At 39.4% G+C, this 16,915-nt stretch overlaps 1 protein-coding gene across 1 annotated transcript in view; it reads right to left on the reverse strand.

Moving 5' to 3' along the window:
* INTS6 (integrator complex subunit 6) overlaps positions 1-16,578 on the reverse strand; it is a 65,153-nt gene extending 48,575 nt beyond the window's left edge. The window contains exon 1 of the mRNA XM_025207196.1: positions 16,420-16,578. Within this exon, the coding sequence (XP_025062981.1) occupies positions 16,420-16,539 (120 nt within the window). The 5' untranslated portion in view covers positions 16,540-16,578. The remainder of the gene's footprint in view (positions 1-16,419) is intronic.
* Between the last annotated feature and the right edge of the window lie 337 nt (positions 16,579-16,915).

The following is a 16,915-nucleotide window of genomic DNA, read 5'->3' on the forward strand; positions in this document are numbered from 1 at the left end:
CGTCTTGCATTTGAAAGTTTGTTTAACTCAATCCCAATTATGCAGTTAGTTTTCCATGTACAGAATCTAATCAGTGGAAGGTCTTCTTAAATTTATTGGACCAACTACAGTAAGGGAGACAAAAGATATCACCCTAAGAAATCCTTGCCTCTTGTATAACTCCTGAACCATAATAGCTATAACATCCTTCAAACATTACCAAAGGATAGAATAAATTAAAATAAAAAATTAGATTTTGGAAAAGCCTCAAAGCTTCTAGAAAGTATAGTAAAAACCATAACTATACAATACAGCAACAGATAAAGTCTACACATACATGCCAAAATCACTAAATGTTATAAACACCCTTATGATTAAAATCTATAGCTTCTGTATGTAATTTTGACTGCCACAATCAAAATCGTATACCGTTCTGTATCAGTGTGTCATAAACCAGGGGATGCTCCAAGAATGCAGATACAATATGAAAATTCTGATAATCCCAGGTCAAAATTATTAACATACATCAGTCAGAGTAGCAGAATTTAGACTACTTTAGTTCTATATTAAACTACACACATCATCAGAAAACAGCTGTAACCACAGCACAAAACTTTCATTTTAAAGGAAATGAAAGTGTTTGATGAAAATATTTTTGCACCCTCCAACTACTGTTCTGAGAAGCACTCACAAGTCAAACAGTACCCCATATAACTTATGTATTTTATGACCCCATGTTTTGATCCTTTTGATAAAGTACATTAATAAGCTTGTTAAATTAAAACAGAAGGGATACTACAGTGTTTGCAGGGCCCTAAAACAGATCACCTCCTACTTCTAATTAAACTACAGCAATTGAAGACACAGCGAAATCACGATTATGAGACTGAAAACAACAAAAATAAGATTAGGATGATTTCATATTTTCACTATTAAAACCTGTTTTGTTAATAGTGTTTTTAACATCAATACCAGACACATTTGGGTCACAAGATCTCCCAGCCACTCAATTCATGAAAACTTATATTTCCTCAGACCCTATCCCACCCGATATCCTGTAGCAAAAACAAGGAAGACGATTAAACATTCCTAATAACATATTCTTAAAAAAAAAAAAAAAAAAAATCACAATATTGTCTAAACACACTAGAAAGAAACAAAACAAATCCCCAAATAGTTTTCAAAAATTCCTTTACAGGTTATCTTTAACTTAATTTCTTTTTCTTTATCTGAACTTCTAATTGCATGAGCTATAGATCATTACTCTCACGCTATATTCACCCTGAACTATACAACTAACAGTTTAGTAACTGATTTTTGGCATAAGGACATAGTTGCCACACGTTAAAAAGTCCAATCCATTTCTAGCATCTGACAAAGTAGTTTGTTTCCTTTGAAAGTTTGTGTCTACACAACCAGTTAATTTCTAAGGTACCAACCTATCCTAAATTTATGCTTAACTTCAGTCTAACACAGCTGGCCAACTAACACTGTAAAGTGACTTTGGAGTACAAGTCTCATTAAAAGTCAATAGGACCCTCCCAAATCACAGACATTCTTTGAAAGCATCATCTGTAGGAAAAAATAACACAGATGAAAGGTAAACAAAACAAATTAGATAAGATCTAAATGTCACTCAGTTCTAGCTAGCAAATCCTGCAAATGATTTTAACTTCTTGGACAATGAACTTTAACGCATCCTATATTAAAACTACATCCTTAATAAATTGCAGGTTGTAATTCAATCCTTGAAAATTTGCGATGATGCATTTCAATTAATTGTTAAGAAAGTTAAGAGTGTACAATCAACTTAGAGAAGTATAATGAAAACAACTCAATAATAATTAACCATTTTTCATCATCACATCTTTGTAGAGACTACTGTATTTTACCTAATTATCTAAAAAAATTGAATTTAGCATAGGTTTGTCCTAAAAATGTTTGTTTCAATTAGAAAGTTATTGACAATATTTTAATAGAAAAAGCTAGTGAGACAATATCTAAGTCACATCACCATGACTTTTAAACGGTACTTGAAATTGTCAATGAGTATACAATAAAAGGGCAACCTGGTATTATCTTTACAGCTAGTCATTGTTAGCACTGATTCCTGCCTACTATCATGCCATAGGGAAAAACATGCATCGCCAATCACTTATGGATTAACAAGGAAGCCACCAAACATATGCTAGTACAATCATTTTGACACATGGACTACCAGATCTTAAAAGTATAGCTACACATACTGATAATTATATTTGTTACAAGACACAAAAAATGGTAAATTGAGCCTAAATAAACTACTTAGAAAATGTGATAAATGCAAAAATACAATCCTCCTCTCAAACAGCAGCTTAACCCTTAAAGTCTGTTCCAAAGAATTTGGATTCAAACACTGGCTTTGGTCACATCTTCTGTTTAGGAAAGGCTTGATCCAAATTGGTGGGGGGCATGGGTGTGGGAGGGGAGAAAATGGGTCTCATTGGGCTTTGAATTGGATTTTTAATCACCACAGCTTTTGTGTTTCCGGGGGCTGATATGCTTCCTATATTTAGGTACATGTTAAAATGCAACAGCATGTGAGGGAAAGCAAACAGAAAATAAGAGTGTGTTCCCTTATCCTTTATCTGCAGTAACAAAATAGATTATCTGTGATTTTTTTTAAAGATGTATAAAGAACTCAACTCTGAAGTCAGTATCACCTCATCCACTGAATAAATATGGTATGAACAAAATTACTTTAAACAATGCTACTAAAATATAGTGGCAAAGTGTTAAGAGTCAGCTGAACTGATAGAAATCAATGAAGCAGTCTGAACTGCAGAAAGAATAGATACAGTTAAGGTATAGGGCTGGATATCAGGAAACTGAGGCACACAATGACATGCTCAATGTTGCACCCTCCAGCACACCTAGGAATTGATCCTGGGTTTCCTAACCTATAAAACTGTGATACAATTCCCCTCGTAACAGTATTGTGCAGCTGAATTCATTCATGGTTGGAAGGTGAAGGAGTAAGACTATGTCAAGTGTCACATCCTTGTTAATCTACACAAATAAGGCAGGCTATGCTCCAACTATCCACTCTAGCAGCAGTAACAGGCACTAGATGTAGGAAAGGAGGCATGGAGGGATACACAAGCCAATCAGAGAAGATACTATATTTTGATTATTTTATCTAGACAAGATATATTTATTTAAGACTTAGACTGTCCCCTGCTCCAATAATATTCTACTTAACAATCCAGTCTTCTTTTTTTTTTTTTTTTTAATTACTGGAACTCCGTTTCAGGTATTGTTACTCTTACCATTAGAATGTAGTTACATAATACTGTCATTCATGGAAGACAAGGAATGCATTTTGCAGCATCCAAGGCCTTTAAGGAAGTGAATCTATGCTAACAGCTAGTCTCTATCATAACCTCTATTTTTTATAACTTCTCCCCAGGTCTTTCAGATAGAATCTGAATGATATATAGCACATGTATTGATCCTAAACCAAATCTTGTGAGCAGAAAAAGGAAATACTTGCATGTAATATTCATTCATTCAGAAAGTGAATTTTAATTTACATGAAGAATAAGGTAAGTCTCTTAAAATACCTCAGCTGTATAAAAGGTGTCTTTGTTGAGTTTTATATAACACCTTGGTTACAAGGATACTTGTTCACTTACTGCAAAGGACGTTCAGACTGATTCACAGGAGTTACATAGTCGACTAGGCCAAAATTAGTGACCTGTCTCTAGCAGTAGGCACCAAAACCTGTAATAGGCTGAGGTACTTGTGAAATACTGTATATTGAGGATGGCTTAGCTGAACACAGAAAACCATAAAGTTTGATTACTCCAGTAAAAGTATAAGGCCTTGTCAGGACTAAGCCAAATATGTTGTTTTTGGTATGGAAAAACATGTTTTAACCTGTATGTTTTTGGAATATTCAGAAGCTGTATTAGTAAGTAGGACATAGTTGTGCTAGCAGAAAATATGGCATAAATTAATTTTAAAAACTATATAGATACTGAAGCCAATGTAACTGTTGGTTAGAAGGGTATTAGAAAGAGAGATTTGCTTAATGCTGCTCTGCCAGATCCATGTACAACATCCATTTTAGAAGCTCTGCCATGGAGTAGACAGAACCAATATCTGACAAATATTTTTCCTCATGGATTTTACTTTAAGTAATAAAATCTTGGTACCTAGGTCCCAAGCATGAGTATGTATTAACCCTATTAAAATTAGCATACACATCTCATTCCATTTTAAATTTTCCACCTATTTGGAATACTTAAATTTGGGACACTAAAATAGATCTCTGATGACCCAAGTTCAAGTCTCTGCTCCATTACAGACTTATGCAACCCGAGGCAAGTTGCTTCAGGTATGTGGCACAGCACAATACCATGGCACAACACACCATGCAAATAATGTATGTACTAGCTCCCAAACTGGAAGAGGGATAGCTACATCAGCGTGTTCCTGCATGTGGGGCCACTAAGCTCTAAACCAGCACTCAATTTACAGCCAGCAAAATACTACATCCCTGTCTCCCAAGGGTGTTGTAAGGATAAATACATTAACACTGAGACATGATAAAGGGGGCCGAGTACTTAAACATGGAAACAAGCAATGCAAAATATAAAGGCCTAACCCAGTCAGGGGCCAAGTTCAGAGGAAAGACCTCAATCCATTACAATTTGAATCTGGTGGAGAATGAGAAATCTGAAAGTCTGTGCACTTTCACTGGAGAATATATAACAGGAAAGTGACTATCAGATTGTTTACATCATAACTGCATAAGTCTATGATGTGTACAGTCTACTTCATTTAAGTGCACAGCTAAAGCTATGCACTTACCCAGAATATGTGAGTTTCCAAACAACAGGAAATGAGGTCTTGCTTGACCAATCTCATTTCCTTTTACGACCAGGTGACCTATCACCTGGACAAGGGAGAAGTGATTGATGTCGTACATCTTGACTTTAAAAAAGCCTTCAATCTGGTATCCCATGACCACCTCTTGGCAAAACTGGCTAACTGAGGTCTCGGCCACACCATGATCCGCTTGCTGGGGAATTGGCTCCGCGGTAGGACCCAGAGGGTGGTGGCTGACAGAAGTCAATCATCGTGGTGCACTGTGACCAGTGGGGTCCCTCAAGGCTCTGTTCTAGGGCCTATACTATTTAACATCTTCATTAATGATGTAGACACTGGTGTCAGAAGCAGACTGGCTAAGTTCGCTGATGACACCAAACTCTGGGGTAAAGCATCCACACCTGAGGACAGAAGGGTGATCCAGGCAGACTTTGACAGGCTCGTGAAATGGGCAGATGAGAACCTGATAATGTTTAACACCAAAAAACACAAGGTTCTCCGCCTTGGGAGGAAAAACCTGCAGCATGCTTATAGGCTTGGCAGGGCTACGCTGGTTAGCACTACGGCTGAAAGGGACTTGGGGGTCGTGATTGACCACAAGATGAACATGAGCCTTCAATGTGATGCTGTGGCTAGTAAAGCGAGCAAAATGCTGGCTTGCATCCATAGATGCTTCTCAAGCAAATCCCAGGATGTCATTCTCCCGTTGTACTCTGCCTTGGTGAAGCGGCAGCTGGGGTACTGCGTCCAATTTTGGGCTCCACAATTCAAAAAGGATGTGGAGAAGCTTGAGAGAGTGCAGAGGAGAGCCACACGCATGATCAGAAGTCAGGAAAACAGACCTTATGAAGAGAAGCTGAGAGCCAGAGGACTCTTCAGCCTGGAAAACCGCAGGCTCAGGGGGTACCTGGTGGCCACCTATAAGTTTATCATGGGTGCTCACCAGGATCTGGGGGAACGTTTGTACACCAGAGCACACCAAGGGATGACAAGGTCAAATGGTTATGAACTCCTCCATGACTGTTTCAAGCTGGAGATAAGGAAGAACTTCTTTACTGTCCGAGCCCCCAAGGTCTGGAATAGACTGCCACCGGAGGTGGTTCAAGCACCTACTTTGAATGCCTTCAAGAGACATTTGGATGTTTATCTTGCTGGGATCCTCTGATTGATGTTTATCTTGCTGGGATCCTATGATCCCTGCTGACTTCCTGCCCCTGGGGCAGGAGGCTGGACTTGATCTTCCAAGGTCCCTTTCAGCCCTAGTGTGTATGAATCTATGAACCTAAGTGATCAAGGCTCTTTAGGTACATGGTATTGTCACTCCTGTAGTATTGGCAGTTAAATCCAAAACTGACTATTACAAGCCTTAAAAAAAATGAAGACAGCAAGTCAGTTCCAGGACTGCTAAAACCACAGTACTGATGCTGTGCCTAAGGAATGCTGTTTGTAATGCTGCAGCATTAGCAGCCCCCAAAATGCCTAGCTCTCTCAATTCTCAAGGCTTCTAGCAGTCACTGTCAGGACTGCCATAGAAGCCTTGATAATTAGGGGACGCTGTTTAAGAACTGCTAATGCTAAAGCATTGACAATGCTCATTGAGTACACAGCACTGTCAATGGTGTGGTACGAGTAGACCCTAAACTGACTAGCTCTTGCTGTTTTCAAGTTACCAGGCTGCTATTAAAAGCTTTAAAAATGACAAGAATTTGTCAGTTTAGAGACTGTTAATACCACTGCACTGACAGCAGTTTGTTAACAAGCACTGTTTACAGCATTTTCAAAGCAGTTTGTTAGCAGCCCTGGCATTGACTAGTTTTTCCTTACCACCTCTTCTTTTCAAGGCTTCTAATAGTCACCATCCGGATTGCTATTAATCAACTTGAAAATGAGGAGAAAGAGCTGCTATGAAAATGACTAACTCCTCTTACCCACAAGGGTTCCAATAGCAACCCTTTGACAAGTGCTTCTCTTTCACTATTTCTGGTGCAGTTAAATGAAGTACACTTAGTTACAAAGTTGACAGTTACAGCTACAGTTTTCATTCCATCCAGGAAGAGCACACACCAACTGCTGAAGCTTCCTTAGCCTGACGAAGGGTTTTTGAACCCGAAAGCTTGCTTAATAACTATTCTCCAACCATTTGGGTTGGTCTAATAAAAGATATCCAATTCACCCAAGGAACCTTGTCTGCCTATGTCCTTAGACCAACACGGCTACAACCCAAACCCCAGCTACAGTTAGTGAGACTCTCATGTAACATAGTAGAACCAACTACAGTTAAGTTACAAAGTAAACAGCTGGGCTGAAAGATGCTATGAACTTTAAAAAGTTACACACCTAACCAATATATAGGTAACAGAAATTACATTATAAACAACAAGCAGCTTGGATTGGCATGGTGTTATGCCATTAAGCAAATGTACACTTATCCAATATGCCTAACTGGAACACACTTATTTCAAAATACTAAACAATACTAAAAAAAGCACAGGTGAAGAACAATAACTGAGCAGTTGCTAAGCTAAGCTACCTTTAAACTAGGTATTGACTGTAAAGATTTGCTATAAACATTTGTAGAAATGGCCTCTATTTCAAAACCGCCTTTCCTTCCTCCCTCCCCCACCAAAAAACGGAATGCGTCAAATTTGGTGGAAAACTGACTTAGGTTTTGGAAAACTTAAACTAACTCCATCATTCTCAAGTCAGTGAATACAACATGCATAGCTTGATAGGATCCTGGACCATCCAGTTATCAAAATTGGAAGTTCAAACAGTATGCATTCCTAAATGTTGCATAAATACCAGAACAATGGCTGAAAACAGCTTGAAAACATGTCCCAATAACAAAGCTAAAAGCAAAAAGTCTGAATTAGAAAGGTGTTCCTATAAAAAATGTGTTCCTCTATTAGGAAGCACAAATATAGGACTATGTAAAATGCAACACGCTGCATTTTTCCCTATTCTTATAGTACTCAAATGGAAAATGTGGTATGAAGTCATCTTTAATAAAAAAAAGAGGGTGAAATGTTGAATTCCCAGGTGTTCCTGAGAAGTGTTTGTGTTGTTCTTTAACAGTAACAGTTTCAACCGACCAGCCAATGCAGCAAAGATCTAAAATGTGAGCCAACACCTACCCTTGGCCCCCAAAAGAAGGAATCAGCAGTTTACAATGAAAACTCAATACTGAGTTGGAATACCTTCTAAGCAAGTCTCAGGTAAGTGAAAAAAAAGGAAGAGAAAGAACCATCATAACCATGAAAACACTAAAAAAAAAAAAAAAAATGCAGACCTCAAAAAATATTATCTCCTAGCTCTATCACTAGACAGGATAAAAAAAATCCCAAATTATGGGGGATTTTTTTAGTTAAATCAAATATCTGAAGAATGAAGATAGCCAGAGTCTCTCTGATGTTTGAATACCAAGAAGTCTCTAAAATTTAAAAAAAAAAATTCTCCTTTACATCAGTGCAGGTGCAAACCAGGCCCTCCTGGTCATGTCCAGACTGCAGTACTCCTCACAGGCCAGAGCCAGACCCTGTGGCAGAAGAGCAACAGCAGGGCAAGTGGCAACAGCAAACAGGGCCTGGCTGAGAGCTCTACAGGCCAGACAACGAAGCTGTTCAAGCCAGAGGTGTGGCCCATGGGCCACACATTTGACATCCCTGCACTAATGGAAAAGGCCAATAGGAATGTTTTATATAGTGATAAATGTTTTATATAGTGATAAATGGTTACACTTTGCACAAGCTTACTTACAAAGATGACCATACTTTTTACTTTCCTTTAAAATAAAATATATTTTGATTGCTCAGTAGACAAGCGAGACAAAAAATACACAAACACATGTTGCAAGAACTAGCTTCTACTTCAGAAATTCATTCATTGCAGAGCAAGAGAGGTCATAAATATGGGAGCAAGAGTTCAGCCCAAACTTGTAGAGATCAGAAAGCAGGCATGTTTTCTTGCAATGATCCCAGTGGCATATACTACTGAAGGTTAACACAGAACAAAATTATCTGAAAATCTATACCTTCCCCTGGAAATAGTGGAAAGGATGGCATCCTTAGATATAAAAGCATAGAATTATTCAAGTCAAAACCCTTTATATTTGGAGGCAAAACACTCAAGCTCAGTCTTTAAACAAATCACCCAATATGGAGATAGAGACAAAGATTCCAACTTCTCAGATTTTTTGAAAAGGTCAAAAATCAGCCTATTCCACAGCGTGCTTCAATTGCAGTGAGACTGACAAACAGAACTTCCTAGCATACCTTCTGTTTGCATTTAGCCCTGCCCCCCCCCCTTTATTTTTTAGCTTTATCTTCAACAAACTTAACACTGTAGTGCTCATGCCTCCTACTGGATGAAGTTCTCCCCAGTGTGTTCTAGGGCTGCTTCAATTAGATTTGGTTAAAAGGGAGAAAAGGTGAGAACGTAGTTTGATAAGTTCAAACCACTGCCTTAAAAAAACAACTTTGCAGCAGTGCTAGTATGACAACACAAGAAATGCTCATCTAAGCTTGGGTTTCAAATTTGGATGTGTGCACAGTCATTATTGTGAAATATTTTCCCCTGAAATACCAAGATAAGAATTATACTTTAAGGATTTAAATTTTTGTAAGGAAGGAATTGTAAGTAAAGATGGCTAAGCTTTCAGCCTATTCCCAAAGTTTTCATGAATTCCAGATCACATGATATACCAGGGCATGAGTCGATAAAATATGCCTTCCATACACATTCAAGCAGTTTAGTAGCTTCAAGGACATCTAGCCACAATCTGTTTGTGCCAGAATAGAAACTATCCTCCATTTAAAAAATGATAATTACAGATCTGTAATTATTGTGGCTTCATGATTTTTGGAAATTAGTGTAAAATGCAATGAAATCAATGCTAACACTCTCACTAAAAAGATTCTAAGATCAAGTGTAATTATATCTATACAAATTCACTTTGTCCAAGTAACTTATGCTCAATTACCAAATAAGGTTATGAATTTGTCACTTAGGAACCCCAAAATGAGGCGCCATGGGTTACCATGGGACAGTGAACAAGCAAAAGCAAGAGACCTCTCCTTTACACATGCTAGATGTGCTACAAATGTTATAGTTTAAAAATAGTGATCATCTACTGACCAATGGAGAGTAAGCTTTGTGTGAACACATAAATGAGCACAACAAATAAAAATTTCTGCTGCTTCTACAAACAGCTTTAATCATAAAATGTATCAGTATTTGGTGGAGGTGTGCAGGGGAGAAGGGGCAGGGGAGTAGAAATCAACCTAAAGTAAGGCTGCCTAAGTAGCAGGCAAATTGATTAAAAGCTCTGGATAGAGCAAGATGTTTAAAAAAAATCCTACTGTATGCAGAAAACGTCTCAACTTTAAAAACAGAAGCAAAGGTCTTTTCCACCTTTATCGTATTTTAAACTGGTTCAAGATATCCTTTATGTATTTAAAGTGAAAGTTTTATTTTATTTTGGTTTAAAAGTTTCTTGCCCATGTATTTATAAGTACTTGAAATGTATTGGGGGGGAAAAAAAAAATCATGACTTTTCCTAAGAGTAGAAATATTGAGCAGTGTATCAATACTGTGTATCAATGTGAGAAAAGAAATATAAATCTCAGGAAAATGTTATTCACTGTGGAGAAACCCTTTCAAGTCTAGAAACAGTCCATTTTCCTTATAAGGGAATGATCTTTTAGAAATCTGTAATTTAGAGTGTGCTTTGTTACATTAAGTCTCTTCATCAAGTCGAGTTTGTTTCTCATGAGTCAGTTTCACTGTATCAGCCATATTCTTCAGCAGCATAATTAAAAGACAGGTATCTCTACAGAGATAACATGTTGGTGTTCTGATAACAGCAGTTTCTATCCAAAACATTAAAGGAAATTTCTCCCTGGAGAAAATTTTGAAGGGGAAAAACGGTTATTACACGAAATAACTTGAAAGGCTACTGCCTTAGTACTTCTCTGAAAATGTCAGTTTAAATGAGCACATTTTCTCTTAACCCTCAATTCATTTCACTTGATCTGGCAGTGAAAAAAAAAAAATGAAGGAAAAACATCACTATGGAACTAACAGTGGGCAAAGTATGTGCCAGGCTGCACAGACTCAAGACTTTTAGTTCAAACAGGTCCATCCAATTAAATCATGCAGTACTATGTTTTCTCCTTTCTATACACTAGCACTTGCCATTTCAGTGATGTATATTTTGTAAAACTTGTGGCTTCAGCTGTTTCTGGTTTTGTTACCAAGGACAGTTGTTGCAATCTTTACAATTACTTTTTTAAAGTTAGCCACTCGTACTTACTATGCATTTCTGTTGTGTTATCTGTGTTTTCTGGCAGCATTAATGACAATTTCAGATCCAATTCTAGTAATATAAACCCTACTATTAACTACATTTTCATTCAGGACAATATTTAGTTTGCTGGTAACCATTTAATCTAACCACAGTAAGAAACCCATTATTGTCACTATTGTATAATCAAAGAATGAAATCCGCTAGTAAAAAGCCTAGCATTTCAGTAATGGATGAAGAAAAGAGAACATATTGTAAAATAGTTCAATTTGCTAAGTATAAACCAAGTTAAGGAAATTACAAAAAGTGATATAAAAGAGACCAGGGAATTTAAAGGCAATGTATTTAAACTGTTTTCTTATTCAACTATTTCTCCCCCGACCCCGACCCCAACCGGGGCCTGGTCACTGAAACTTACAGAATAAAGATCCATTGATATGGTACTTATGACCACTTTTTAGCTGACTCAAGAGACTACCATTATCTTTACAAAATTCATAAAAAAAGTCCACTAAAAAATCAGTGAAGTACACGTAGAATAGAATATTAAGAATTTGTAAATGTTTCTAGTACCAAGCAAAGGTTATATAGAGCTCATCCAATGGAAAATATTAAGAACATTAAAGGAACACAGTCATCTTGAAAACTCCACATTTGTCTGAAAACCTGAAACTACAGTAAAAGGCAAGCTAAACCCGTCATTAATATAACTGAAAAATGTTATTAAGTATTTTTCTCCTCTGGTCTGTTTTACTCTGCTCACACAGTAAGACTTTTAAAAAAAAAAATCAAGTTTCTAATAGACTATGATTTCAGTAGCACAACTTCATAAAGATGTTTTAATGTCTTTATAGGTGATTTTGTCTTCTCTCTAAAGGCTTTTGTGAAGAAAAAAATAAGTTTAAAAAGTAGGTTCACTGCCCCTTTAAAATTTGTATGTTAACTATTGCGATCATCTACTGTATCTGTATAACTAATAATACAAAGACAGTCAACACTGGCAACACGTAAGGGGTGCATGTGCACCCCCTGAGTGTGGTGGTGCACCCCCTGAGAAAAAGGCAAAGCAGTCACCGCTTGTCTGCAATTGCCACTGGCCGACACTGGTGGTGGCATCTGCGGGCAGTTGCCAACCGCTGGTCAGCACTCCTTCCTCCCCTCCCAGACCCCTGGCAACAGCGCCGCGGCTGCCTGCTGCTTGCCACCACCACCACGCTCCTACCGCCTGCAGGAGCTCACCATGTCCCCCCTAGCAGCACACGGCGTTCATGACAGTCAATATATTTATGAATGATTATAAATGCACTCCTAAATTCATTTAATAACTAGGAATGTTTGCATTAAAGGCCATGAACAGAGGTGCCGCAAAGAAATATGCATTACGAGTTTTCCTCTACGTTAGTTTTAGAATGACCTTTCAGCCATTATTCTCATCCAGGAAGTCTGCTGATGGAGAATTCGGATGAGTTCAAAAGATGTCAGGCATAACGTGTGGCCCTTACATTTCGATAAACAATTTAAAAGAAGCAGGGAAGTGCTGTCATACAGTTGGCTGGTTTAACCAAATTGAATCACACCAACTTAGCAGCAAGCCTTATCATTGGTATGTATAAAAGGAACAGTTTACGGTAACAAATCTGACCAAGTTTTAGAAGCTGGCCAATCCACCAGGGCAAAAATACTTTCAAGAAGTAGATGAGAGTCAGATACAATTTTCTTAAACTGCTTCATAACTGCTGCTGTTTGCACTGCTTGTAATACTGTCTCTAATATCTCCCAAGTCTTAAATTTGTACAATTATCCTTCCACCTTCAGAAAGAGTAGCCATTCATATGCCTCCATCTGCTTATTTTAATTCTTTAAATAAGATTAGCTGAGGTATACAGTGGTCTCAGGAGATGCTTCCCCCTGCCAAAGTGGTTTGTTTAATAAAACTTAGGTAAGCATATGCTACTGCATTTAGTACAAAAATGTAGGTCTCCAGTATTTTAAGAGTAGGTGAATATTTTGAATATTCTTTTATTATTCTGAATTCTTCCCAATCCTTTAGAGTACATAAATTTCAATATGTTTCTTTCCAGAAGAGGCAATTAAAAGTGGACTTCCCATTTCTGATGTCAGTTGACAAGCATTGTTTGCATTGTTACAAGCCAACATGAATTTGAAGGACCAATTCCCTTCCTTTGATGCTCAAAAGAATGGATTTCAGTGAAATTAAAAAGCCTCCTAAATTTTAGTTTAACTTATGATAAAGAGCTGGTTTGATTTGGGGTGCTAAATTCAGATGACATCAAACTATGGGGAAGTGTACTCACACTAGAGGATAGGCTAGCAATTCAGGCTGACTTGGACAGGCCTGCAAGGTGGGTGGACCAAAACCTGATGGCATTCAACACTGAGAAATGCACGGTGCTTCACCTCAGGGTGGGGAGGAGAATCCACATTGCACTTATAAGCTCGGCAGTGCTACACTTGCTAGCAACACTACTGAAAGAGACTTGGGGGTCATGACTGACCACAAGATGAACATGAGCCACCAATGTGATACTGCAGCTGGCAAAGAAATCAAAACCCTGGCTTGCATCTATCAATCAATCTCAAGCAAGACCCAGGAAGTCATCCTCCCACTGTATGCAGCCTTGGTGAGGCTGCAGTTAGAGTACTGCATCCAGTTCTGGGCTATGCACTTTAGGAAGGATGTGAAGAAGCTTGAAAGTCCAGAGGAAAGCCACATGCACGAACAGAGCACGAGAGAAAGTCTTATGAGGAAAGGCTGAGACGCATAAGACTCTTCGGCCTAGAAAAGCGAAGGCTCAGGGAGGACTTGGTGGCAGCATATAAATCCATTAGGGGTGTGCATCAGGAACTGAGAGAATGTCTGTTCACCAGGAATGTCTGTTCACAAGGGAAGACAAGGTCTAAGTCACAAACTCCAGGAAGACTGTTTTAGACTGGACATAAGTAAAAACTTCTTTATCGATTGAGTTCCTAAAGTCTGGAACAGACTCCCTCCCAGAAGTGGAGCAAGCACCTGCTCTGGATACCTTTAAGGCACATTTGGATGCTTATCTTGCATTTGACCCCAGCAGACTTCCTGCCCCTTGGGCAGGGGGGGCTGGACCCAATGACCTTGCAAGGTTTCCTTCTAGCCCTAATGTCTATGAAATCTATGAAATGGAAGCCCTTGACAGTCCAGGATGTAGCATTTGCCAAACATATATATATATTAGTAATTAAACAAACCTTTCCTAAGTTTAAGCATCCTTTGCCATCTATGTATATATGCGTATATGTGTGCACACACACACGTGTGCACATGCGCAAAGGATGCTTAAATTTAGGAAACATTTGTTTAATCACATACACAAACGTGTGTATCCCAGAAACCTTTCCCCAACTGCAACAAATGGAAGAGGTTGCAGCAGTTGATGAAGTTTGTAAAGTAAGCAAGCTTGGAAAGACTTGCAATCAAGGAACTACAGACAGGTCTGATCCACCTCAGATGAACACAACTTCATATTATCAATGGATAAGCACTGCTTCATAACAACAACCAGCCAATGGGAACATCAATTCACCAGCCCATCTGAATGAAAAAAAGAAACCCTAAGCTGGCTGGCTCACTCAGGATAAGTAACTTAACGTGAGCATCATCAGTTTTCATCAACATCCATAGTACAAAGTCGGCTTTTAGTGTTTTATGCCTGGGATAGCAATTTTTTTGTGACAACATCATGAGACTAAGCCAGAGGTATCAAACTCATCAAGCCCCATGGGCCAGATGAACTGGAACAGGGCCAGTTCACAGGCCAGATAACTGGTATGGTGTCATCCTACAGGCCAGACAGGGCCCGCACATGCACCATGTGCTGGCCCAGGCCCGCACATGCACCATGTGCTGGCCCAGGCCCGCACATGCACCATGTGCTGGCCCAGGCCCGCACATGCAGCGCATGGATCCAATTCAACACACGCTGTATGAAACATGTGGGGCCACTCCATGGGCAACACCACAGGCCATATCTACCTTGAGAGCAATATCTTTGACACCCCTGAGCTAATTCAACTGACACAAGAATTCAGGGAAGAAGAAAAAAAGGTAAACATGCACACATGTTAATAGATTTAAAAAAGTAGCTCTGTATGGGAAAGTAGTGCATTTCAAAGTTTCACTAATCTATCTGCATTCAAAAAAATATTGAGGGCGACTTTCATCTAGTGGTAATGCAGCATGAGAAGTCTAAATCCCCCTCCTAGGCAAGAGGAGCATGACACTGAAGAGGAGACTGTATATTCGGATTTAGAATTCCTCTGTAAAGCACCTGATGTCACTTGAGTAACTCCAGTTGACCAACAAAAAGCAGCAACCATTTCTTTGCCATTAGAGGGAGGGTTACATCACAAGAGGAAACCAGGAGAGGAAATGTGAGATAACATGTCTCAAGTACAAAATATACAATTAATATGCCTTCTCAAATGATCAGGTTTGCTACTCACTACTATACTAAACAAACCTATGGTTTGCTTCATGTTCCTAATTCCTTATGTTCTAGGCTAAACAGGAATTGAACACTTCCCAGAGCATGTGCTCAACTTGAGAGAGAAGGAACATTGTATTGTGCTCCAATACAGCGTAATAGTGCACGCAGAGCTTCTTGTGGTTCTTATATAGGGGTCAGAAACTGAATGATCTGGTGGTGTACAACAGAAGTGAAGGAATATGCTAAGACGACAAAATCTGACACGCAAGATTAAGTCTCTGCTCCAATTAGCCTAATATTTGTGACCGCTGCAGCAATAACACTTCAGAGAAAAGCTAAACTCCCAAAGCGCAACCCTACTGATGGCACAGCACTGTACATGAAGACGCTTCCTCCTTTCATGAGCCTGGTGGCAAATCAGCTGCTGACCTGAAACAAAGGTTTTAATTACCTGGCTCCTGACAAATGTAAAAGAAAACTGACAGTCATGGTAACTGGAAAAAAAAAATGAAAACTTCAAAAGGTATGTTAGTGTTCAAAAGGTGAAGAAATATTTACAACTATTAAGGAAAATCCAAACTGAAGTTGGGTAAAAACTACATCCTGCTTGGGGCTGCTCTGATGGCTGAATGGTTCTTTCAAAGTAGCCCCAAACGCTTTCAACTGCAGTGTCATGAAGGAAGATCATTTTTGTCAATGAATCCTGTGTGGTTTTGTGAAAAGCTCCAGGGTTGGTTTTTGGGGTTTTTTTCCTTTAGGTGTTCCCCCTATTAACCGTCAACCTACCTGCCCATAGTTGTCTATGCCAGTTACTAATCTATTTAAGTTTAATAAATCAAAAGCGGTCCTGAGGGACTGGCCAAGAGTTGTCAGTCCTTCAGCCTGCAGGTTTTTCAGCTCGCTCATAAACGTTGCGTGGTTTTCTTTCCATCCGGCCTGAAAAGAGAAAGGCAAGAGAGGGGCTTATCCCAGGGTAGTGGGGGGCTGGGACTGCCCTTCCCCACACAGGCTCCCATGGGAGGGGGTCCCTCTGGGGACAAGGCGAGTGCTTCCCAGGGCACCCTGCGAGGTGCCAAGAGGGCACTGCCCCCACCCTAGCCCGGTGGTGGCAGCAGGGCGAAAGAGATGGGAGGGGGCGTGGGGAGGGGAGGCGAGGGGAGCCCCCCCCAGCCGGGCGCCGAGCGAGCGAGTCGCTGTCACTTCTCGCAACTCGCGCCGGATCCCCCACAGTGCCCTGCGGCTCGCGTCCCGCGCCGCCAACATGGCGGCCATGTTGATGTCA

The sequence above is a fragment of the Alligator sinensis genome, unplaced genomic scaffold (assembly GCF_000455745.1).
Source record: "Alligator sinensis unplaced genomic scaffold, ASM45574v1 scaffold324_1, whole genome shotgun sequence".
Lineage (NCBI taxonomy): Eukaryota > Metazoa > Chordata > Crocodylia > Alligatoridae > Alligator > Alligator sinensis.